Genomic DNA, 25,357 nt, shown 5'->3' on the forward strand with positions numbered 1-25,357 from the left:
ACCAATGACCTGGAAAACAGTTGTGAGCAGCCAGTTCCTCCAGGAGTATGCTGTGGGAAATGGTGTCAAAGGTTTTACCGAACTCCAGGTAAACAACGTCCACAGCCTTTCCCCTATCCAATAAGCAGATCATCTGGTCATAGGAGATCAGGTTAGTCAAGCAGGACCTGCCTTTCATAAACCCATGCTGACTGGACCTGATCTCTTTAGATACCCTGTATATGCCATGTGATGGCACTCAAGATGATCTGTTCCATACCCTTCATTGGCTCCTTTGAGCCCTTCTTGTAGATGGGCATCACATTTGATAACCTCAGGTCAACTGAGACCTTCCTGGTTAGCCAGTACTTGATAAATGATTGAAAGTGGCTTGGTGAACACTTCCACCAGCTCCCTCAGTACCCTTGGGGTGATCCCATGTGGCCCCATAGACATATGTGTCTAAGTGGTGTAGTAGGTTGCTGACCATTTCCTCTTGGATTATGGGGGCTTCATTCTGCTCCCCATCCCTGTCTTCTAGCTCAGGGATGTGGGTACCTGGAAAACAACTGGTCTTACTACTAAAGACTGAGGCAAAGAAGGCATTGAGTACCTCAGCCTTTCCCTCATCCTTTGTCACTATGTTTCCTGCCGCACGTCCAATAAAGGATGGAGATTCTCCTTAGCTCTCCGTTTGTTGTTAATGTATTTATACTTTTTTGATTGTCTTTTACCACAGTAGCCAGATTAAGTTCTAGTTTGGCTTTGGCCCTTCTACTTTTCTCCCTGCATACCATCACGACGTCTTTGTAGTCCTCTTGAGTTGTTTGCCCCTTCTTCCAAAGGTCATAGACTCTCTTATTAATCCCTGAGTACCACCAAAAGCTCTCTGTTCAGCCAGGCCACTCTTTCCCCCTCCCAGTTCATCTTTCAGCACATAGAGATGGCTTTCTCCTGTGCCTTTAAGATTTTCTTCTTGAAGAATGACCAACCTTCCTGGACTCCTTTGTCCTTCAGGAGTGCCTCCCTCTGTAAGCAACTGCCTTCTATCAGTCAAGCAGCTTTGAGTCAGAGCTGCTTGAAATCCAACATGCATTTTTGTTTGCAATTTGTTCATAGTGTGATGTTCTAACCTCTGACTCCTATTCCCGGCTAGCAGGAGGTATTTCTGACTGTTTCCTCCTGCTAGTTCACATCTTGGTTTTATTATGCAAATGTTAGTACTTGTCCACTGGTTTTTTTTTGCAGCATTTAAGCATTTTTTTAGAATCATAGAATGGTTTGGGTTGGAAGAGACCAACTGTGGTCTTGGATTAATATGAGTTTCTTTCACACTTACTATAGTCAATAAACTTTACTGTTATAAAGCTGAGACTGCCAGAGACTATAGGGCTATCACATTGACAAGCTGTGAAGATGGTTTGGCATCTTCATTTCCTCTGCAGAGCCTCTCTATTTGCACCTCTCCTTAATATGGCCTTCAGTTACCAGTGATGAGAAGGTGACAATTTTGTGCTATGAATGACCACTTGAGTGTTGTTTGCACAGAACTTCTTTGGGAACATCAGCGTTTGATTCTTTCTGTTCCTCATTCATGAGAAACAGGAAGGGCAGTTTATGCTGTGTCTATGAGCAACAGTAAAGAAACCATGATTATGTGCTGCTGGCTATTTCAGTTCTGCTCAATAAACACAATAACCCTGCAGGCATCATTGAATTCTTGTTAAATGTCCCCGTTCAGCAAAGAGGGCATTCACAGCTATCAAGAAAGGCCAAAGACCAAAGTCTCTGTGACTCAGACCTCCTGGCACATACATCTTCGCCCTGTATACGTCTACTGTGGAACTCACAGGGCTTTTGAACTTCCAGATTTATAACCTTCCTCTTTTAGATCCCGGTGCCCTCCCATTGTCATGCATCCTCTCTGAACTCTGATGTGCTCACCACTTGAGACATAATGAAGCAGAACTTTGGAACTCTAAGCCCTACCATCTCTCTTCTTGTTGGCCTAATTGAGTTAAGTGCAATTAAAAAGCCCCATATATTTTACATTATGATTTCATACTCTTAATTATTAAGATCTCTTTTTTTTTTTTTTAAAGGAAATGCATTTAGTATCTACTTTTTTAGGGTGTGCTGAAAGAATTTAGAAATATTTTCTTCTTGTCAAGGAATGGGAACGTGACATAAAATATTAAAATGGCAATACAGACCTTTCATAAGTTTACTTGCCAAGTTCTGCATGTATTCAGAGTCTGAAGCATTGAAATACTTGCGAGCTTTTATACAAGGGAGCATGGACAACTAGAAAGTTTGGGCATCTTCGATGTTAAAAGAATTCTGAGGATAACATTCTCACTTAAGCATGAAACACTGAACTCTTATGAAAACATCTATTCATTTATGACTGATAGAACATGGTTTCTTTCTGCAGAACCTTGTCATTAACTATCTCACCATAAAGTGCCTTGTTAGCTGACCTAACCACCAGCCCAACCTCTCAAATCTAAACCGAGTTGCACTGAGCTCCATTTGCTAGGGAGTGTACTTCACATGGGAAATTACTCACTCCAAAGAGAGAGATTCATTCTCCCCCTCTTCTGCGCTCTGGGACCCCCCCTGCAGCCCTGATCCAGCTCTGGGGCAACAGCACAAGAGGGATGTGGAGCTGCTGGAGTGAGTCCAGAGGAGGCCATGGAGCTGCTGCGAGGGCCGGAGCAGCTCTGCTCTGGAGCCAGGCTGAGAGAGCTGGGCTGGGTCTGCCTGGAGAAGAGAAGGCTCCTGAAGGGGAGACCTTAGAGCAGCTCCAGTGCCTAAAGGGGATACAGGAAACCTGGAGAGGGGCTTTGGACAAGGGCCTGTAGGGACAGGGCAAGGGAATGGCTTTAACCTGCCAGAGGGGAGACTGAGATGAGCTCTTCGGCAGAAGTTCTTCCCTGTGAGGGTGCTGAGGCGCTGGCACAGGGTGCCCAGAGAAGCTGTGGCTGCCCCATCCCTGGCAGTGTTCAAGGCCAGGCTGGACAAGGCTTGGTGCAACCTGCTCTAGTGGAAGATGTCCCTGCCCATGGCGGGGTTGGAACTGGATGAGCTTTGAGGTTCCTCCCAACCAAACCCTATGTCTCTACGAACACCGCGCTCGCACAAGCTGCCGCCTGGCCCAGCGGGGCTGCAGCGCTCCCAGTTTAAGAGCAGGTTCTGTTACCTCGGCTCAGCTCCGCCCCGATCGGGCCATCAAGGGTAGGAGCGCTGCAGCAGAGCGCTCAGGCCCCGCCCCCAGCCGCCCCGCCCCAGCAGCGGCCCCGCCCAGTCAATCACGGCAAGCGAGCAGGGCTGCCCTTGTCGGCGCCAGGGTCGCAGCAGCGCCTGCAGAACTGCCTGTGCATAAAACAAATAAACCGGTAACAAAGCACCCGTAGAGCGGCGCTATGGATGCGGGAGCAGCCGTTCCTTTCTCTTTTCAGTGAGCCAAGACGGGGCGTTTCCAACGCCCGGCACTTCCCTCTGTCCTTCGGACGCCGCTACTCAGGCAGCGATGACGGCACCCCCCCCCGGAAGGCGCAGGCGAGCTGGGTCCTTGCTGAGGCGGTGGCGCGACGTGTGACGCTGCTCGGCCGCGCCCCGGGCCGCTGTCGGCGGGGCCGGTCACGATGATGCCTGGAGAGACCCCGCCGGCGGCGGGTGGGACGGCAGCGGCTGTGGCCTGCGCTAACTGCGGCCTGCTGCAGCAGGTACCGGCGGGCCGCCGGCCCTGGGGGGTGGGGGTGCTGCTGAGGGCCGCGGGCGGGTGGGGAGCGCCGGCTGCCGCAGTGACTGGGCTCTGTGAGAGGAGCAGCAGGGGCGAGCTTTGGCTGGGCGAGATGCAGGGAAGGGGTTGGTGTCTGCGGCGTGCCTTAGAGGGGTCTGCGGGTGAGGCTCGCGGCGTATTCTCTTTATTTCGCTTCGGTGCTTGGGGAGGGTGTTATCGTCTAAAGGAGCGTGAGCAGCAATGGTCGAGGGAGGGGATTCTCCCCCTCTGCTGTGCTCTGGGGAGACCCCCCCTGCAGCCCTGATCCAGCTCTGGGGCAACAGCACAAGAGGGATGTGGAGCTGCTGGAGTGAGTCCAGAGGAGGCCATGGAGATGCTGTGAGGGCTGGAGCAGCTCTGCTCTGGAGCCAGGCTGAGAGAGCTGGGCTGGGTCAGCCTGGAGAAGAGAAGGCTCCTGAAGGGGAGACCTTAGAGCAGCTCCAGTGCCTAAAGGGGATACAGGAAACCTGGAGAGGGGCTTTGGACAAGGGCCTGTAGGGACAGGGCAAGGGGAATGGCTTTAACCTGCCAGAGGGGAGACTGAGATGAGCTCTTGGGCAGAAGCTCTTCCCTGTGAGGGTGCTGAGGCGCTGGCACAGGGTGCCCAGAGAAGCTGTGGCTGCCCCATCCCTGGCAGTGTTCAAGGCCAGGTTGGACACAGGAGCTTGGAGCAACCTGCTCTAGTGTGAGGTGTCCCTGCCTATGGCAGGGATTTGGAACTGAATGAGCTTTAAGGTCCTTTCCAACACAAACCATTCTGTAATCTATGATCATTCACTTCCTTTCTTCAGTGCTCTCAAGCAAGCATGCAATTTTATAGTATAGCCCTTTGAGCAGAGTTCAGAGGGTGAAGGAGGTCTTCAGACACAGAATGAGTATAGACTGAGAATCTGGGACATGTGCAGATTCAGCTGAGCTGGGTGCTGTTTATTGGTAATGTTCTGGCAAAGCTTAATTTGATTTTGTGAGAAAAAGTCATGGGGACTTAGTATGTAATTATCACAAAGTCTGAAGTGTGTTTATAGCAAAGCCTCATCTAAGTCTGCATGCTTTCTTGCAGAGCCTGCCTTCTCTGTATCTATTTGAATGTATTTATTGTGAGTTAACTTCTTCACTAAGAGAACTGAAGAAAAGGCGCATAATTGTGTTGTGTAGGACGTTAGCAATGACTTTGGAGATTATTTACAATGTAAATAGTTCTGGGGTTTGGGGTGAAACTTCTTTACCAACTTGAAACTCTTCCTTGCAGAATATAAATGAATATGTAGCCGCATTAATTGCACTGAAGCAAAAAATGATTGATGGAGAGTAAGTACAATTGCACAAGTTTTTCTTTTTATTGCTCTTAACTTCTTAAAGCAATGCAATAAATATGTCTTGTGGAATGTAGATATTTGTTAATGCACAAAACTAAGCCCTTCTCAAAATGAAAGTAACTTCTTTGCAAATAGGTCCTAAATCTAGACTGTAAGTATTTTTTAATTTGTGCCCTAAAATGTGAGTAATGGTGGTATAACAGGGCTATTTATAAGCTATAACAGCCTATATATGATTATGTATAATATTATGTATAATATAACAATATTATGTATAATATAACAATATTATGTATAATAATTATGTATAATGGCAGAAACATCTCTTTCAAGAGTTGTATTTCGTTTCATCTGTTGTGAGGGATATAGTATAAGAACTAAAAGTCGAACACGTTTCAATGGAATTTAGTCTGAGCATTAAAGTGTGAAATGCTGTTGGGATTAAATATGAGAATATGAAAAGTGAAGCTAAGCATCAGTCAGAACAGTAAGGTTCTAAAATGCTTCTCATAGTTTGCTTTCTCTTTTGTGGTTCCTTCCACTTCTTCCGAATAACCATGACTGTATGGAATAATACACTGAGATCTGTTACGTATACCTCCATACTATGGTCTAATATCCTTGTTATAGCTCCTAATTGTAACATTTTATTCTTCATGTTCTCTTCCCCAGACAGGTGTCAGGCTGGCTTTAGCGCATCTAAATCCCAGTCCTGCATTCTGGTTTCCAAAAAGTATTTAAGAGAGCCCTCACTGTCTCAGCTGGGACCCTTTTCTTCAAAGCACCTTCGTTCTGTGTCCATAGATTCATTTTGCTGCCTCCAAGCTTTGTGTCCCTCTTCTCTCTGCTGTTGTACATATACATTTCCTGTGGGAATTACCTCTCCTTTAACTACTTGCAGCTCGGCCCCTTTCTTTTTTGCCTGACTTGATTACTCTCAACTGCTGCAAGAGAAAGTCATGCAGCCCTCTCTGTACTCGGGTAGCTGCCACAGTATTTCTCTTTCTTCTCTCTAAACCCATAGCATTTGAGGGAAGGAGAGAATAACTCTCCTTGGTGCGGCCCTGTGGTCCACTGTACGCCTTGTATTAGAGCAAGCGCTACCCTCTTATGGCTGCTAAGAGAGCAGTGTAAAGACTAAAGCTTTTTAGGGTATTTTGAACGATTTTTCTTACATTTATGTGTTATTTCCTAGGAAAACATCCTATAAGTTTGAGAACTAGGATATTACCTTGTGAGTCTATGTATATTTTTTGATTGTATGTATTTTATGTTTTTTACCTAGATAATGCTTTTTTGGTTCTTGGGCTTTTTTTAAAGCTGCAGGTAGTTAATGGCTACAAATTCATGTAATTGCCAGTTGGTTGGTTTCTGGTTTTGCTTTCTATTTTAAAGCAGCCTGATTTGAGGTTTGAATAGCTTAATGAAACAGAAAAGTTATATTGACTACTATAAAAAATGCAAGTGAATCTTTCCTTTTGCTTTATAGATAAATACAGAAGGTGTAAGGTATTCTAAGATATGATTGTCAAAATCAAGTGAGAAAATTACTAATATCTGCTTCTTTTTCCTTGCAGTCATTTGCTGACAGAGTATCAACAGAAATGCACTGATATCCTTTACTTCTTGTGTTCTTACAGAATTAGTATATCAACTTTTCTTATAAGAGGGCTTGAGGCGTTTTATTTAAGATTTAATTTAAGGGATGATGCTTTTAGTAGAGAACAGACTGAATAGGCTTTGTAAAGAAAGTGGGGCTTTGGGATTAAATCTATCCAATTAAGATCTGCCTCTGTCTAATATAAGACTTAATATTAACTATTGTAAATCTGTGTTGCTGTGTTCTGCATGTCCTGTGTTTTTTTGGTGGAAGTCTTTATTGGATGCTTCCTTGCAAGAGGCAATTGGATTGAAATATATTTAGGGACGTTTGATAAACTGTTTTTATTGTCTGCCTTAACAAGAGCTTACAGCTCCAGTTTGCTGAACGGTAAGTTTTATTTAAACTGTTTACTAAAGATGGTATGTTCTCTGTATCTTAGACAGTTTTAGGAGTCTGATACCGTGTAACAGCAAGGTGTAGGCTGAGCTTTTAATTCAGTTCTTTCTTTTACCATGCTTCTTAGGCTGTAGTTAGCAAAGATACTCTTGATGGGGAGAGAAATCTGTCCTCCTACAGTACCTGTGTGAAATTCTTTCTTGGCCCTATGTTACGTTAGAGTCTAAAGTCACAAAGGGGAGATGCAGAGCTCATCTTTGGTGGTAGTTAAATGTAAGTGTATTTGTGGTGGCCATATTTGTATGAAGCATTTTGTCTTAGAGTTGTGGCTGTGTGCTCTTTACTTGGTTATAGAGGGAGAGGCAGCCTGTAATCTTTAAGGACTGTGTCTTGCCTCCAAATCCAACAGTTGGACTCTGCTCTGATTTCACAGTGCTACCTATATAGGGGCTCTTGTTCTGGCCCTTCAGTGTAGGTAGCTGGGCAGTACTCCAGTGTGGCACATGCCATCTGCTTGCATCAAGATTTAGGCTTAGTTTAATGTTTTTAAATAGGATCTTGGATTTCCTTTAAATGTAAAGTATTCAATAGAAAAATGAAAACACTCGGACTCTTAAAAGCCTTTGGGGAAGGCAAAATACTCACACTTGCCTGAAGAGTCAGAACATTGAGTTTGAAGGCACCCATGGGTTTTGGTAACTTTAGTTTTAATTCCATTTTCCATTTCAGAGAGATCTCTGCTCTTCGTTGCCAAGTGGAGCAGATGCTACAGAAAATTCTGCCTCTGGAGAAGTGCCAGGAAGAGCTGGGTTCCTTGAAAGCTGAGTTAGAAGAGAAAAAGGTGACTTGCGCTTTCTGTGTTGAAAGAAATGTATATGTTTAATGCTTATCTTACTGAAACAGGCTTTGATGAGCCCAGTTGTCATTTCCAGCTCATTATGTCAAGCAGCTCTGGCTTTAGGTGAAAGGAATGACATGGCATCAGGTTTCAGATAAGCAAGAAGCTCTGTAGTTCCTATGATTTTTCATCAGATGATTTGCATTTTATTTCCTTATTTAGGAAGGAAGGAGATACATTCACATTCATATGGTGTTCTGATCTTAGATTACTGAGCTCTATAACTTGCACTGCTAAAAAGGTGCAAAGAGGGTTTGCAGAATAGGATTTTGCTTCTGTTACAATTTTGAACATACGACTTTTACATTATTAGTTACTTGAGTGTATTCCTAATTTCTTTCTCATCTCTTATCTAAGACATAGTCTGCAGAACAAAAGATTTTGACTGTTCAAATCACCTCAATATATGTATTTTCTAGACATTAATTATTATTTCTGCAAAAAATACCCCACCTTCTTTCTTGTTTTTTCATGCTGGTACAAGGTAGGATATTAACCTCTGTTTTATCACTGTGCCTAGTTTTTCTTCAGTGTTAGAACTGGTTTTTGAATGCTGTTCCCTCAAAAAGCATTAGTGGCTGATGTCCTTATGGCTCTTTTTCAGAAAAAGCAGGGTTATGTGTATTGTGTATAATAGTTGTGCTCTTGACTTCAGCTGTGAGCTCCTATCCAGATAGGTCTTGCAAGTACATATTCAAAAGATAGATGCAGATTTATTTGTTATAAATAATGCTTTTAAAGAAGAATAACCTGACTTCGCTTTTTGCTTGTTTTCTCTATGAATATACCTTTTTGGCTGTGCACTATTTTCATTAGAATAGGTAAAGTTCTGCCATCTATTTTTCTGAACCCAGTAATGGCATATTTTAACTGCATTTTCTTTCTCCATAGAGTTCTCTCAAGATTTATCGTGAGAGTCAACTGGAATATGTTAAAATTAAAGAAGAAATAGTGAACAGTGATGCTGTGTAAGTGATGCTGCTTATTTTCACAACCTTTCGTTCCCCCTCTTACCTCTTGCAGAGCTTGGTCTTGTACCTTACCTAGTAATACTTTACATTCTGCTAAAATTTCTATGCTTATGGAGAGAACATTCTTCATGAGTGGTCAGTGAGCACTGATAGCTTTGTGTTTATCAGGACAGAGTTCTGTACTTACCGCAAAAGTTTCTGGCACTTTGTGTTTCTGGAATATTGGGATTTAGCGGAAGGAAATAATAGAAGTGTTTACTTTTTTCTTTCAGTTATTTCCCAGTTGTGTGTATGTTTTATGTATAAGGTAGGGTTGGAAATGCTGAACTCAAAACTGTTCAGGATGCATCATATTTTTGGTTTGGTTTGGCTTTAGTAAACAGCTGGATATTCGGAACAAGAAGCTGTGGGATGCAAGTAATCAGGAAGGTTATCCATGATACCTCATTGCTTAGGTCTTACTGATTGTAAGCAAGGCTTAATCGTTTTAAGGAGTAAAACTAAGCTCTAAAACTAAGCATTACATCATAGAAGCCAGTTTGCTTGAGTGGTGTTTGTAAGTCCCAGTTGTAGCTGAAGGTGTATTTATGTACCTGGATTAGTGGACTGACACTCTTAAGACCAAACTTTACCTCTGTAACAGACACAGCTGTGTGAGAAAGTCAGCAACATGCCACTGATTTAAGATTTCAACTGCAGGGACACATTGGTCTCACAGGTCCTGGGTGTAGGAAGCGTGTTTTCTCTGAAATAGGTAGAATCATTTGTTTTCATGGGTTTTCATGCAGTGTAAGTCTATACGGAAATGATGTATTAATGCTTTCTTTTTTACAGGAGAAAGAAACTGGAAACAAAAGTGAAGAAACTTGAAGGTAACTCTCTACACTGTTATTGTGGTGTTGTCCTACTCCATTTCTTGATTCCTTTTTTCCCAAAGACATAATTGCAACTTTCTAACTGAGGCCCCAAGCAGCAAGGCAGTTTAGTACTGTGTGTGGTGCTTAGTCTCTGAATGATATCAGCCCTCCTGCAAAATGTTTTCTGTTGAGTATGGTACATGGTGTAAATGAAGTTGGACGGAAACTTCTGATCATGAAAACCTCAAAGGATGGAGTCTGCCCAGCCTGTCCAGGCAACCTGATTCACTTCATGACTGTCTTCATGGCAAAAAAGCTTTTCCTTACAGCCAGTTGGAAACTCTTGTTTCAACTTATTACTGATGCCTCTCATCCTCCTACCATTCACCACTGAACAGTCTCATTCAATCTTCTTGATGCCTCCCTGTAGGTGGAAAACTGTTCTGAGATCCCTTTGAAGGTGTTTGATTTTTTTTTTCCTCTCAAGCTAACTACACAGAGTTCAACAAACCTGTTTTCGTAGGGCATGTGCTCCAGCATTGTAATAACCTTGGCAAGGTTCTTCTAGTCATGTTTATAATCATATTTAAGTATGTGGTGATCCTAATATGTGTTTTCTGATTTTTAAATAGTCTAGAAATTAGCTCTTGGTTGATTGGTTTGGTTTTAAGTAGAGATAAAGCACTTGCCTCGTGGCACTGGTGTTTTCTTGTTTTGTTAGCAGAGAGTAGATATGCATAAAGCATTCTGCTACTTAACTTGCTGTACTGTTAGCTGGCAAGGCAAATATGTTCATTCGTGGCATGTTTACAGCTGTGCTTACCACAATTTAAAGTACAAGGAGCTGAGTGACTTGTATCTTAGTATTAGAAAGCCCCCAAGTTCCACTGTAAAGTACAGGTATTGGGTGTTTGTTTTGATGAGCCTTTTGGAATTCCGTTATGTGACAGCAAGGTTTTTATACCCTTTTGCCTCTAAAACCTCAAATTCTGGCAGAGCTAGAACAAAACACTGTGAGATAGATTGCATTAGGTCCAATTTGAGTGACTAGCTTATCTGTTCTGTTCTTTCCCATGTTTGTTAAATATCCTAGACCCTCTATTTTAACCTGGGATCTTTTGTCAGTCAGTCTGAAATTTTCCCATGATTGGTTTTTGTCAGCCTACCACCTGAGCTGCCTTTTTAACGCTCTTTCTTTTGATATGCTCTGTTCTGTGACCTGATCTGATCAGCAGGCAGCTTCTATCTCTTTTCTCTGCTGTCCATGTATAAATCACCAAGCTGATGACTGAGTTTAAAGGTTGGACTTGATGATCTTAAAGGTCTTCTCCAACCTGGCTGATTCTGTGATTCTGATCTCTCAGGAGCAATCTCAAGTATCTTTCTTACTTGAGGATTTCCCTAGGAACCTCACATTCAGTCCTCACCTGCCCTGTCCTCTTTATTCCCGCTCATCTGCAGTCTTACCAGGTGCTTGTCATTAGACATTGCGATAAGGTACTCCTCTCTGTTTATTGATCTTGAGTGCTATCTACATCTTTCTAATGCAGTTGGCTATGGTGTTTTCATCTTTGAACCAGAGCCCTCTTTTAAATAAGGGAATAAACCACAAAAACCCCATTGTGCCTCATTCTTAATTTTACTCCCTTTTTTCACTTGGTTTATATTATTGTACAGTATCATTACAGTATGACCCACTCTTCATTCTTGCAAGTCAGTGAGAAAAGTAATGAATGTATTTCAATGGTTCGGAGCACTAATTGTGCAGTGGAAGATGACGTAGTTGTATGCATCAGTTCTTGTCTTAATGAGCCAAAATATAACTTCAATAGCTGTGTGTTTCACACTGTTTTTTTCCCTGATAATCTGATTTGCAAACTGGTGACCAATACTACTTAAATTGTTCTCTCTTTTATTGTAGTTTCTAACTTAAATTTTGTTCCTCTTTCCTGAAGAGGCTGCAACAAAGCATACACAGGACTTCAGACAACTGAAAACTGAGAAGAAAAGGCTTGAAAACGAGCTAAAGAAGGCACAAGTAAGACTCTGCTGGTCTTTTGGATGAAGCTTCTTTTAGTGTTGCTGGGGGAAAGAAGGAAGCAACTAGTAACAGAGATATTGAAATAGTACATTTGTTAGGGATATTGAGTAACTCACCATAGCAGTTCACCTGAAGAGATCGGCATTTTCCAGCTGAAGTTTTAAAATGTTGATTTAGCTTTCATGCTAATTAAGAGTCAATGCTCTAAAAACTATGTGTGGCCTGAAAAGTGATTTTTTTAATTTCAACAGGGAAAACTTGATGGTGTACTTAAAGAGAAGTGCAGAAAAGGTAAGTGTTAACCTTTGACTGCCTTCAGATCTGTGTGTTGTATTGTTCCATTTGAACATTTCCTTTTTCCTCCCTCTCCTCTTTTTACCAGTGAAGCATGCAGAAACCCAGAGTTCAAGTGAAGGTCTTACAAAAGATATAGACAAAGGTAAGATGTTTTGCAAGACTGTTCTCTGTTGTGAACCAACTCTCATGAATTTATTGCAGCTCTTCTGGAGTTGCGTTTTTGGGAACAGAGGATACTGACAGGCTGTAGAATCACAGAATCAACCAGTTTGGAAAAGCCCTGTAAGCTCATCCAGTCCAACCGTTCCCCAGCACTGCCAAGGCCACCACTAACCCATGGCACTGAGGCCTCGTCTCCACGGTGTGTGAACACTTGCAGGGACGGTGACTGCAGCCCTGCCCTGGGCAGCCTGTTCCAATGCCTGAGCACCCTCTGGGGAAGGAATTGTTCCTCAGCTCCATCTAAACCTGCCCTGGTGCAGCTTGAGGCCGTTTCCTCTTGTCCTGTCCCTTGTTCCTTGGGAGCAGAGACCGACCCCACCTCACTCCATCCTCCTGTCAGGCAGTTGTTGAGAGTGAGCATAGATGTAGAGAGCAGATGTGGTTGATACAAGCATTTTACACTGATGGAGGATTGATGTAATAGGTGACTATTTGCAGTTCTGCAGTAAGGAAAATACTTGATTCATTAAAATGGCTAGTCTACTTCATGTATCTGTGAAGTCAATTGATGTGTAATTATAAACCAGAATGCAAACACTGAGGAAAAATACAAGCAATTCCATTGTCTTTGGAGGTTATTGAAATCATAAAGGAAATATGCAAAGCAAAAGACACTAAAATTTCTGTGTGAGGCTCTGTAAATCAAATGGCAATCCAGGATGTATAATTGTTTCTTGTCCTATTGATCTAAAATGTTTGCTACAGATTATCTGGATCTAACTGTAATGGAGCAAGCTCCTTCTAAACTCACTCTAAAGTACAGAGGGCAAACTTCAAACAAATATGTTTGTTGCATTTTTTTTGCAGTCTTCTAAAATACTTGGTTTTAGTATTTTAGTATTTAAAATAATTGTTTAAAGATGCTGAAGGCAATTTTTAGGTAAAAGAACTTCCCTATTCTATTTCTTGCGTTGCAGTATTTGCATATAAAATTGTTGCCAAAATTAGACTTCTCTGAAAAAGGTACATCTTGTCAGTTCTTGCGTGTCTTGGCATATTCTTACTGCCTTTTGGATTGTACTGAGCTGGTACCCAATCTCGTCCTTTAATTTTTAATGATGACAAAATGCTAAAATTAAGGTCTGAGCTCTAATATGAGCTTGAAATAGCAGCAAGGCTGTATGAGTAATGAGGAATTGTTAGTGTTCATAGCTGTCATGCAGAATTTGGCAACCTCTGATGTGCTGAGGTTATTTTAATACATCTCTTTATGAAGTAGTGGAAGTTTGCTATGGCTTTTGACTTACGGAATTGGCACAAACCTGATAGTCTTAGTTCCTGATTGCTGGATCTGATGATAGTTTTGACATAAGTAGGTGAGGTGCTTGAGTATTTTGTTGAGTTTTTGATCTGTTTCTCCTTCTCCACCTGCCCTTCTGGTTCTGGTACAAGGTGGTTTGGCATCACCCAGTAATGTTAGGTCTCCAGATGATGTTGTGGCCTAACAATTAATTCAGATACATTTAATGTGTTGTTACTCCATGGTAAGACTAAGATGAGTTACTGAGCGGGCATAAAGAATGTGATATAAATACTTTCTTCCTGAAAGATCTCCTTCCACATTTATGTTCATGTCACCTGGGTTGTTTTAGAAAGCTGTTTAATTTCACTAATGCTATATTCAAATCTGCTTTTACATTTTACTCTGGGGACTGCTACAACTTTTTTGCCACCCTCACTATAGGAAGGAAAAGCTAAAGCATTCTGCAACTGTTCCTTCAGTCTGCTGTGTGGCTATGGCCAGTACAGGACCCATTCCGTCAGTGGCATCTAGCATTTCTCTTTCTCTGAAGCCAAAATGCCCCTATGTCCTTCGTCTTCATTTTTGTTGTGGGCATTTTGTTGTAGGCATGTCTGTGTGAAAATAAGCACAAATTCTGAGCTCGGTGTCCTCAATTTATAAACATATGTATTTCAACAGAAAAAATAAAGCTCCTTTTAGAAGAACTCTGGAGGTGCATTGACAGTGCAACAGGAAAAAGAAAGACGCAGGAAAACGGCCCTGTCTTGGGTGAGATGACATGCAAAGTCTTGAGACTTTCTTGAAGTTGTCTCATTTTCTGACCAAAAATTGATGCATTCTTTTCAGCTTCTATTCAAGATAAGGTATGGCCTGAAAAAAGGAGGCTGACTGGTACAGAAGGTGGGTTCCAGTAAATGTGAATTTATTAATATGCAAGTGCCTTAATGTAGTCTTCCTGGGATATCATCAGGTTGGGTGCTGTCTGCGTAACGCTTTTTGAAAGGCTTAAATACTTGGTGTTTGCCTGATCAAGTGTGATTAGAATATTGGGAAATAATTGCAAATATGACTTTGAACAGCCAAGTAAAGTGGAATGTTCTGTTGTGATTTGCTGTTGCAATTGAGAAATCAAATTCTTTTGCTGTCACCTGCTTTGACTGTTTCTAAGCAGATAAAACTCACCTTTCATGTTTATTCCTTAATTAATCTATCACTATCAAGTCTGCAGTATATAAGGTGAATTATGGGCTGCAAGTACTCTTTCCAGTCTGAAACACGCGGTAACATAGTTGGATTGGAAAATGTAAGAAGCTGTTACAGCCATTTTCTTAATTCATACCTGCCTGAATAATACTATAAGACAACACATTCATTTTCATATTTGTGATACAGAGAAACATAATGTATCCTTTGGTGATAGCTTTCATTTTGTAACAGTGTAATAATAAAACAATAAGGTGAGTAGTTATCCATATGCACATTCACAGCAAATGTGAACTGCTTTAACTTCACATAATGGTGTAATTTTCCTTCTTATATGCTTATGATGCTTTCATTTTTCTTTTATTTTCTCTACTACTTTGGTTTTCTGTAATTCAGGCCGTAGAGATACTGTCTGGGATAAGTATCCTGCCTTAGTAAGAGCTTTGAGGGTGAACTGTTATCCTGTCTCACCACCCTTTTAAGTCTACTAGTATAGATCCCGGTGAATCTAGTTTCAGACTGTGCTCCAGTGGAATCTTGCTGCTAGAATAGCTGTTAAACTGGTATAGTTGACATTATCTTGCTTTGTCTTAGTGATTCAAACTCCTTTGTGCATAGGTGTGTTGTGGGGTTTTTAAGAGTACAGCTTTAAGTCCCATCATTAAAGACAAAATCTTATATGATTAGACTCAGTATTGAAATTTAAAGAACAAACACTTCAAAAGCCTATGCATATTGCATCATAAAACTAGGAATGTAGCTAAGAACTCCCTAACTGTGTTTGTGGCAGGGTATAATTGTAACTGGCCTGCAAGCTGGCTAGAAGCTGCAGGTTACTTTAAGCTTTAAGTAAGTTACTTTAAGCAGGTTACTTTAAGCAGCCTAAGGAGGGAATGTCACTGAATGCTTGTCCTGCTTTTCCTGAACATCAGTTACTGGGCTAAAACTGAAATAAACCATTGAGCGGTATGGCCCTTCAGTCCTGCCCAGTATGGTTCTTCCTGATAAGAAAAATTGGGAAGAATTGTCTTAATGATCCAAGTCAGAAGCTGCTTTAGGAGGGAGCTCTTTGCACATAACATACAGCTTTCTCATGAAGAAAGAACTGGTTGTGGATAACAGCATCTGAACTCTGTAGGGAAAGTATTTCTGAAAGTGACATTAGGTGCTTCTTATTACTGATCTATGGGAACATCACTTGAAAAGATGCTAATGCACTCATTACTATCATGTATTATCTCTATAGAGAAAAACGGGAGGGAAAAGGAAATTCTTAACAATCTTCTTGTGTCTTAGAAACTGTGCAAATCCACCAAAAGATCAGGAAATGTGATGGGAAAATGCTGTCTTGGTGTTCTTCACTGGAAAGTCCTGGAAAGCAAACTCCTGTAACAGCCACGCACCTTCAAGCGAGTACTGAGCCTTTTGGAGGTGACTGCATTGAGAACAGGACTACTGAAGAATGTTTGCACAGTGGTGAGATTAAAACTGAAGATATGATGATACAGACAGATGGGGCACACAGCAGTTCAGACTTCTCTGATCAGGAGCAAAAGGGCCCAGGTGGAAATTTGATGGATATATTGGATTGGGTCAGGCCTCTCCCTGCTCTGCTTTCTCCAGTACAGCTTTCACCACCACCAACAGAGGTGAGTTTCAGGATGTGTCTTACTTGGAACTAACTTGGTTGTGTAATTATTGCAAAAATGATTTGATATTCCTGGGCTTTTTTATTTTTTGAGTATCAGTATTAGTTACTCATGCACTGAAAGAGCCTCTGTGTGTTTAGATCCATATGGATAGTTCTTACCTTCTAGCATACTGCATATGGAAGGGGGTAAACCATACTTTTCAGAAGTACATGTAAACCAAAGTCACACTTGTCTCAACTGCTGTCATTTCCAATCTTGCAGACTTACAGTCCCAACTCCTGTTGGGTATAAGTGTGGTTTCCATGGCAAAATTCCATAGCTGGAAAGTCAAGGGGAACCTGCTCAAATGTTGTTTTCCAGTAATCTTAGAATGCAAGTAGGTAGATAAGGAAGTCTCTGACTTTTTGGAATGGTACTTTCCATTTGACATGAAGAACAGTGATGGAGAAGGATGTAGTTCTTTTGATCAGCTTTAATCTCTCAAAACCACTGCATGGCAGGGCCACCAGTGTATTTGTTTAGAGAAGTAGATCTTACAGCTAGTACCAGGCTTTTGGAATATTAACTTTGTTTTTTTCATTAAAGGATGCATTGTTTGGAGAAGACACAGGTTCCAGTGATGACGAAGTTGATTGCAGTGCTTCTGCAGTGGAGGATATTCTACAAGAAGATGGAGTTCATCCTCACAGTTGTAATGCGTTCAGCTTCAATGAGGAGCGTAACAGTCAGAGCAAATTATGTGAGCATGATCCTGATGCTGAAGTCCCACAAAACCTGAGTTGGAATGAAAGCAATGTTCATACCAGTCCAAAGATGTCAAGCAGGGAGGAGGGGGATGCTGAAACAAAGCAAGCTGAAGCTGCTACTTTAATTACAAACATGAAAACTAACGATGATTGTTTGGAAGAGAAATCTGAGAACATGGAAACTGAAAAGAGAGAACTAACTGAAGTGACAGCACGTGAACTGGAAGCCATCAAAGAACAGAAAGGAGATAGTGAGGACATGCACAGTGAAGAGCAAGGTTCTTCAGCTGGTTTTATGTTACAGAGTTTCAAGCCTCAGAACGAGATGGAAAAACATAGTGGGGTAGAGCAAACAGAGGAGAATGTAACCTTAATCAGAGCTGTTGATGACGAGGGTGCACATGAAGAGCATGGTGAATTAATGAAAGCAGAAAGAGATGGATTATCAGGAGAGAAAGGAGCTCCCAGGGCAGTATGTGTTCCCCGAAACATTCCTCATGTGCCATCTGAGCAGTGCATTGTGCTTCAAAGAGAAGATTCTGAGGAGAAATCTGATGTGTTGATACACAATGAAGTGGTTGAAAATGAATCAAAAAATGTAATCAAAGTAACTAATATGGCAAGTGATGTAGGGGAAAATACAGAAGTGAAAAATGGAGTAGAAGTAACAGCTGCGATACAGATGAAAGGACCCTGTGCAGAGGCAAATAGTGAGACAGAGCTCTCTGAAAATGTGTTGTCTGATTCCAGTAGTTCAAAATCCTTCTGTGCAGCAGAGTGTCCTAAAGACCTGATGATACAGCGTGATGGGGAGGGAATAATTATAGAGACTGAGGCAGACACTGGAGCTGATGAGATCTCTGTACACTCTCAGTGCTCTGAAATAAAACACAACAGTGAAGAGATGCTGGAGAAACAGTGTGTGCAAACAGTAAAAGGTGAAGCAGACAGAGAATGTGATCCAGAGACTCTTAAAGTCTCAGGATGTTACTTACCTGTATCTGCTGTTGAAGGAATTGGAAATGTATTGTCTGTGGATGACACGGACAAACATATAGGTATGGAGGGGACTGTTTTGTCAGCCTTTCCAAAAGATGATGAGCAGCTCAAAACTGAAGACGGGAATAGAACCAGGCCCGAGACTACTGCACTAGCCGTGGAATCTGACAGAGAAAGTGTTCCAGAAACAGCTGAATCGTCAGAGCTACTCCATAGAGCAGAAAATGGGAAATCAGTGGATATGAAGGAGGGGGGATATTTAAAAGGCAAACCACACCAGGAAGATGATGGTAGGAATTTATCAGAAGGGAGGTCAGAGTTGGGAAGTACACTTGCACTGTCAAGCACAGCATGTGTCACTGGTGCTGAAAGCAGTGTAGCCAAGTGTGGATCCTCTGTGTTAGATTTTACAGAAATACAAAGTGAAATAAACCAACCGGAAAACCTGTGTAGTGCATTAGAACATGGGTTGTCCAAAACTCAGAACTCTGGAGTGTTTGAATCTCGAGAGACTGAAGTCAAAGTTAGTCCAGAAGATTTCAGAGAGGGAAGGAGTGAGCCATTAGAAAGAGTGGACACCGCCGAATCTGTCTTGGCAGAAAGTAATCTTCCTTCTGAAGCACAGTTTGCAAAACCTCTGAATCGGTTCTTGGGAACTGAAAATGTTAAATGTGATGACATCAAAGGGGAATTAAACAAACAAAGCAAGGAGTTGGTGTCTTTGAGTTCATTTAACTGGGAAGGGAATGTTGTGAAGACAAATGATGTTTCAGAGATCATCTGCCAGCCTGCTTCAGAAATGGATTTTAATAATGGCTTGGCTTTGTCTACTGAAGGGGGCTTGGAGATGGGCTGTATCAATGCTGAAGAAACAGATTCTCCTGAGCAAGTGGGAACTGACTTGGGATCCACAATGCCTCCTGATCTCAATTTCAATCTTCAGCAAGTTGAGAGTTTTGTTGAAACTAATGTCACCGAAAAGGCTGCTGCTTCTTCCCTTACATGGGAAAACAGAGGAGAGAAAAATTGCGTTACGGACAGTGCATGTAAGTGTTCTTCGGAAAGCTTGGAAGAGGGTGCAGAGATCCTATCTGCTGAAAAAGACATCACTTGCAAAGAACTGGACTGCCTTGAGAGGGTATATGTACAGCAAAACGAAATGAAAATACCAGATGAGAAAGAACAGACAGTAGATAAAGAACCTCCTGCCCCTGTTAAATCACAGCTCCTGCATGCAGACTCTTCTAATAAGAATACTTTTCCTCCTCAGAAGTTTGATTGTCAAGAATCAGGATGCAGGACTTCTACACAGGAGGTTACAACAGATCCTTCTAGAGCTGGTTCAGTAACAGTGGGAGGGGAAAGCGAAGAACTGAATAGTTTTGAGGCATCTGGGGAAAATGCCATAAAAATGTCTAAACCCAATTTTGATGGGCCAGAACAAAGCAATGAATCTGAAGAGAAAGACTGTTCTGTACAGAAACGCAGAGATGTGAAATGTTCTGAATGTGTTCCCATGTTCAGAGAGGAACCCAGAGCTTCCAGAATGATTGCAGGGGGTGCTCTGGAAACCAGTGATGAGACTGTTGACACTGATTGCCAAGTATCTGAACGTCATTCAGCAATGCACCGGGGAAGCCCTGTGACAGTTCGTGAGCTAAAAGCAGACACTGTGGTGGATATGGATACACACTGTGAAACAAACAGTTCTCCAGATACCTCAAATGAGTTGTCGATTGTGGCTGGGAAGGGTAATCCTAAAGACTTAGCCTTCTGGACAAAAGAGTCTGTATTGGTAACCTCTGACAGTGCTGAGGGTGCCAATGAATGTGTGGTAGATTCTAACAGAGCTGAATGCATCAGTGACAGTGAGGGAGGTCTGTTAAAAACTAAGACATCAAAAGAAAGCCCTGTGGTGTCAAATGCTTCACAAAATGAATTACCGGTATCCCAGACATTAAGCAGATTCTCAGAGATGGTAAAAACCAGTGAATTAAATACAAGAATGTTAGCACTTGGCAATTTCTTAGAAGGAAATGATGCTGAAAAATGTCAGTCGAAGGTGGAGGTGGAGCAAAATCTATCACACAGTGTTGATATGGGGGTCTCGGTGTCTAAAGAATATAATCATAGTCAGACTTCCAGTTCTTGCAGCAGAGGAGAAAACAACACTGATGTTACCCTAGATGGTAGCAGTAGAAGGAATACGTTTGTCAGGTCTCTTCCAGATCCAGCCCTGTGTGATGTAGAGTGCAATTGTCACAAAGTTAGGCAGCCTTCTGAGCCACAAAACCCAGTATTTGAGAAGCCGTGTGTGCTAAAGTCAGAATCTTGTGTGGGTGATGCTCTCAAAAAGAGCAACAAGTTGAAGTGTAAAGAGCAAGAACCATCTGAAGTCTTGACTGCTTCAACCAAGGCAGCTGCCCAAGCCACGTGTGCCAAGGTGTCAAAGAGGCTGTCTCAAGGTAAAAGGAAAACAAAGACTCTCGAAGTCACTCAGGCAGTTCTTGCAAACGCTGATACTTCTGTGCCAAAAAAATGCTCACCTGAGACTATAAATAAAATTAGGCAAGAGATAGGTCCTCCTCTGCCCCCCTTGCTCCTGCCTTTGATGGATACTCCTCCAAAAGCCACATGTACCGTGTCCCCAGCAATGTCTTCTACTGGTCGATCTTCTTTGCTTTCCCCCCTTGATGACCTGATATCGCCATTACGTGAAACTCCCATTCCTCCTCTCATGTCTCCATTAACAGATACGCCACCAGTAAAATCTGCTCTTTTGTTTTCTCCTCCCTCACCCTCAGAAATGGCATTAGGCCGAAGGATTCGCTCCTCACCCCTGAAATTCTGTACTTCCATTCCAAAGCACGCGCTTCCCGTCCCGGGAAGGTTTCCTCTGTTGGCAGCTGATGGTGCTGCTCCAGCTCCCCCTCAGGAGAACTCAGTGAAAATACTGGACACCATGTACCCAGAGCTGTCTGCAAGGGCAAGAACACTAAACATCCTCAAAGGCAATATACACCTTAACCGATGTGCTTTTTCAGACAGCCAAAGTTTGCCGGGACCTGTGGCTCAAATTGGTGGGTTCAAAGCAATTGCATCTACATCAACTGCTTTTGTTAAAACTGGGGGCAGTTTGAAGTTTGATAGTAGCAAAGACCAAGAGAAAGATGGGCAAAATCAGCAACTGTTCTCAAGCTCATCAAATCATCTTGGAAAACGGACCTTATTGCCGGTATCTATGCCAAGAAGTGCAAAGAGACTGAGGCTGGACAGTGAACCACCAAAGCTGGAGCCCGATGATATTGCTGCTATGGGAAACACTAAAGATACAACCTCTGAAACACAGGAGGCTTTCCATGTGAAAAGCTCTGAAACCAGTGACCCAGTGCACGGTTCCAGGTCAGAAGCATCACTTCCACTAAAAAAAGCTGTTGATACTGACTGTCAGAAGGTTTCTTTGGCATTAAAGAGAATTGCCGAGTCCTGTTTTGATTTGTTACCAGTCATTAAAGGTCACGTGCATGTTGGCAATATCTCAAAGATTCCAGTAATGAGAGATGAAGAGAAAGAAATAGTCTATGAATTTGGTGTAAAAAACAAGGTAAGTAGCATGGTTCGTGTGTTTTAATAATGACTTCTGTGCAGATGAAAAGGTTATAAGCATGTAGTACTTGAATTCTCAATTTTCAGGCAATCTGCAGGGCCAAAGCGTAGTCTTGAAAGGTTACCAGACATCTAAACTTGTAAAACCTACAAACATATAAAACTTCACAAGAAATTACTGTTCAGAGATGTCCAAGGTGCAAAACTGCATTTGTAAATACATTTGCTCTTCTGATGCATGCATGAACCACTTTTTTTTTTTTTGCAGCATTTTTTGTAGTGGATAGCATTAAGTAGAAGGAGTTCCTGTAGAAGTGTGAGCTTCAATTACCTATATACTGCATTGTATATACAATAGTGACATGCTTTCATTCCATCTTTATTATTCTACATCACGTTGCTCAAATGAATTTCAGTGGAGAAACCTTTCATTGGTTTGTGTCTCAGAACTTGCTTAGCATCAGTGTTAGAAAAAATTAAAATCACAGAATCATAGAACAGTTAGGGTTGGAAGGGACCTTAAGATCATCCAGTTCCAACCCCCCTGCCATGGGCAGGGACACCTCACACTAAATCATGCCACCCAAGGCCTCATCCAACCTGGCCTTGAACACCGCCAAGGATGGAGCACTCACAACCTCCCTGGGCAACCCATTCCAGTGCCTCACCACCCTAACAGTAAAGAATTTCTTCCTTATATCCAATCTAAACTTCTCCTGTTGAAGTTTGAACCCGTTACCCCTTGTCCTGTCACTACGGTTCCTGATGAGTAGTCCATCCCCAGCATCCTTGTAGCCCCCTTCAGACACTGGAAGGCTGCTATGAGGTCTCCACGCAGCCTTCTCTTCTCCAGGCTGAACAGCCCCAACTTTCTCAGCCTATCTTCATACGGGAGGTGCTCCAGTCCCCTGATCATCCTCGTGGCCTCCTCTGAACTTGTTCCAACAGTTCCATGTCCTTTTTATCTTGAGAACACATTTTGAGTTCACTTTAAATGCCATCTTTCTCATAGATAATTTGTAGTCTGTGCCAGAGGAATTCACCAAATGATGTTTGGCAGCATTCTGACTTGTTCCAATTCTTGAACGTAATTAAGTTCTCCACAGAAGCTGTTACCGAGTTCTCAGGTCATCTTTGTTACGAGTTGGCAAATCTGGTAACTTCATAGAAGCAAGCCTGCAGCAGCTTAATGTTTCCAGGTCCAGCCTGTAGCAAGGCCGAGTACATATTCCTAATGGGCACACATGGACACAATATGTGCCTAATCTTGTTCCCTTCTCTGGTTGATCAGTGTTGAAAACCTGTTAGTGGAAAATACATACATACATACATACATATATATACACAGACAGACAGTATGGATCCCTCCAGCAGCTAACACTTAGACACTCAGTATACCCGGTAGGTGACTTCTGTTCTCCCCTCTTATCTCATGCTCTGACAGACTTACACACCCAGAAGTACACACTCATCCCTTCAGTAGCTGGTCCAGACATACGATCTTGCCTGCATCTGACCCTCAGACCCCTGGTTTTTGAGGTAGCTGGCTTGGACCTTCTGGTTCTTCAGGAAGCCAACACTCAGACTGCCTGGTGTCTGCAGGTACCCATTGCAAACCTGTGGCCTCTCCAGCACCTGGCCCCTGAGCCTCTCATTCTACTCCCCAGTTCTAGCTGCCCCACTAAAAGTCCTATAGTAAGGTTTGCACAATCTCAGTAGTCTCCTTGCTTACATCTCGCACTGAGCTCCACGACAGTAACACCCCCTCTTCACCTTCTGCAGTGTGTAAGGGATCTGGGGAGAGACTCTGCTGTTGATTAAATACCAAGTCTCACATCTGGACAATGGGCTGTTTGTTCTCTGGGAATAGCCAAGTCACGGTGCTTCATTAGGTTGTTGGGGTTCCTCTACCTGTCATTATTCTTCTCCTCAGTTTTTGTTTAAGGAAGATGGCTTTTAGTCACATAACTAAACAATTTAAAGAGTAGTAGTCCCATTCTGCATCTGTTTAAGGCATGTTTATTCTGGGAAGTTGCTCTTCACTCTTTTTTCTTCTACTGGTTGCATCTGATGTACTTGTCTGCATTCTATATGTAAGCAAACAATATTCTTGCAAGTAAGGTAGTAATTCTTTTTACTTGTCATACCACTGTAATGGTATCAAATATTCTCAAGTATATAATAGTCAAACAATCTTTTTTGTGCCTTACAGCAGTTAGCAGAGTCCTTGCTGCATGTTATTCTCAATAAACTCAAGGCTCAGAAGAATGCCACAAATTACACTTTCAATCAGGCTCTGTGTCGAGTCTATACAGGAATTTGTCGACAGCTGGGAGACCTAGAAAGAGCTCGCCTTTTCTGCTATAGCCTGCTTAAAGAAGGTATAACATGGCTCAGTGCTCTTGTATCTTCCATATGCTGTGTGTCTTTGTATGGTCTTTTGTTTTTCTGGGTAACGTCCAAACTTCAGTAGCTACATGCAGATTTCTGTTGAATGATTTTCTGTTGTATACTTTGAATTGAATAAATTCCTGTAGTTGTGGTGCTATGGTTTTATTGTTGTTATCATAGAATGGGTTGGGTTGGAAGGGGCCTTAAAGCTCATCCAGTTTCATCTGTATTTTGTGTGAACAGCTGTGAACACATCTCAAGGGTTGTTTTGTTTGGTTTGATTACAATGCATTCATTTTTGGGTTTTCTCTTTCATGTAGTTTCACATATTAATTCCCATCAGAACTACAGCAACACAAGTGTCAGCTATGTGCCAGCTACACAGTTGCCAAGTTGACTATAAACAGTCAGTACTACCTCATTAAGACTTGCATCACCTCTTCTCTTGGCTCCTTGTCCATCCGTTTTTGATTTGTTCTCCTTTCAGGTTTTTTTCCCTTAAAGAAGAGTGAAATTACAAGGGGAGGGTGGCTTAAGGGTTTTTTTTTTTTCTTGGGTATTCTTTCCTTATTTAATCTCAGACTGAGGTGTACCCGTATGACTCCCCTTCCCTGGCTGCAATTGTTACATGACTTCTGTGCCTCTTTTCCTAGTTAACTTGCTAAAGGATGCAATACCTTTTAATGCCTGAGTATAATAGGTTTTTGTTTTTAAATGTTAACAACTTACTTTGTTCTCTCTTTTTATTTCCCCTTAGACTTTCCAGACTCAGAAAAATTGATTTTATTTATCATAAATGTATGGTCTGACATATTCATCTTCCAAAGTGCAATTAGCAAAGCTATGCAATTAGTTGTCAGGCAGAGGGCAAGCGAGGAGGTGCTGGCCTGCTTGAGTGCTTATCTCAGCTGGGAACAGGTAACATCTGCTTTCATTGTCAGTATCTGTTTGCATTGGTTGTACTTTAATCAATTGAAGCAGCTTACTTCTGATGAAAGGTATAAGGATGCCCTGTGAATCTGCCATGGAGTCTGTACAACTGTACAGCTAATGTTGCTTCAGGCCTTTTTCCTGTGGTTGTCTACACCCTACTAGAACACAATACTTGTTTTCCATATTAAATACTAATTTCTCTATCAAACATTAAAAGATT

At 42.1% G+C, this 25,357-nt stretch overlaps 1 protein-coding gene across 8 annotated transcripts in view; it reads left to right on the forward strand.

Moving 5' to 3' along the window:
- The first annotated feature begins 3,375 nt into the window (after positions 1 to 3,375).
- Positions 3,376 to 25,357, forward strand: part of HUS1 (HUS1 checkpoint clamp component) — a 44,685-nt gene continuing 22,703 nt past the window's right edge. For 5 of the 8 annotated variants that reach the window (XM_080611895.1, XM_080611894.1, XM_080611896.1 and 2 more), the window contains exons 1-16: positions 3,376 to 3,707; positions 5,013 to 5,071; positions 6,657 to 6,691; positions 7,051 to 7,069; positions 7,808 to 7,919; positions 8,868 to 8,944; positions 9,782 to 9,819; positions 11,760 to 11,842; positions 12,097 to 12,136; positions 12,228 to 12,284; positions 14,286 to 14,375; positions 14,454 to 14,507; positions 16,107 to 16,459; positions 17,048 to 21,811; positions 24,026 to 24,194; positions 24,962 to 25,122. In XM_080611895.1, the coding sequence (XP_080468021.1) occupies positions 3,627 to 3,707; positions 5,013 to 5,071; positions 6,657 to 6,691; positions 7,051 to 7,069; positions 7,808 to 7,919; positions 8,868 to 8,944; positions 9,782 to 9,819; positions 11,760 to 11,842; positions 12,097 to 12,136; positions 12,228 to 12,284; positions 14,286 to 14,375; positions 14,454 to 14,507; positions 16,107 to 16,459; positions 17,048 to 21,811; positions 24,026 to 24,194; positions 24,962 to 25,122 (6,192 nt within the window). In that variant the 5' untranslated portion in view covers positions 3,376 to 3,626. The remainder of the gene's footprint in view (positions 3,708 to 5,012; positions 5,072 to 6,656; positions 6,692 to 7,050; positions 7,070 to 7,807; positions 7,920 to 8,867; positions 8,945 to 9,781; positions 9,820 to 11,759; positions 11,843 to 12,096; positions 12,137 to 12,227; positions 12,285 to 14,285; positions 14,376 to 14,453; positions 14,508 to 16,106; positions 16,460 to 17,047; positions 21,812 to 24,025; positions 24,195 to 24,961; positions 25,123 to 25,357) is intronic. The other 3 variants (XM_080611892.1, XM_080611893.1, XM_080611897.1) reach the window with 3 other exon arrangements.

This window comes from Psittacula echo (genome assembly GCF_963264785.1).
Source record: "Psittacula echo genome assembly, chromosome: 2".
Lineage (NCBI taxonomy): Eukaryota > Metazoa > Chordata > Aves > Psittaciformes > Psittacidae > Psittacula > Psittacula echo.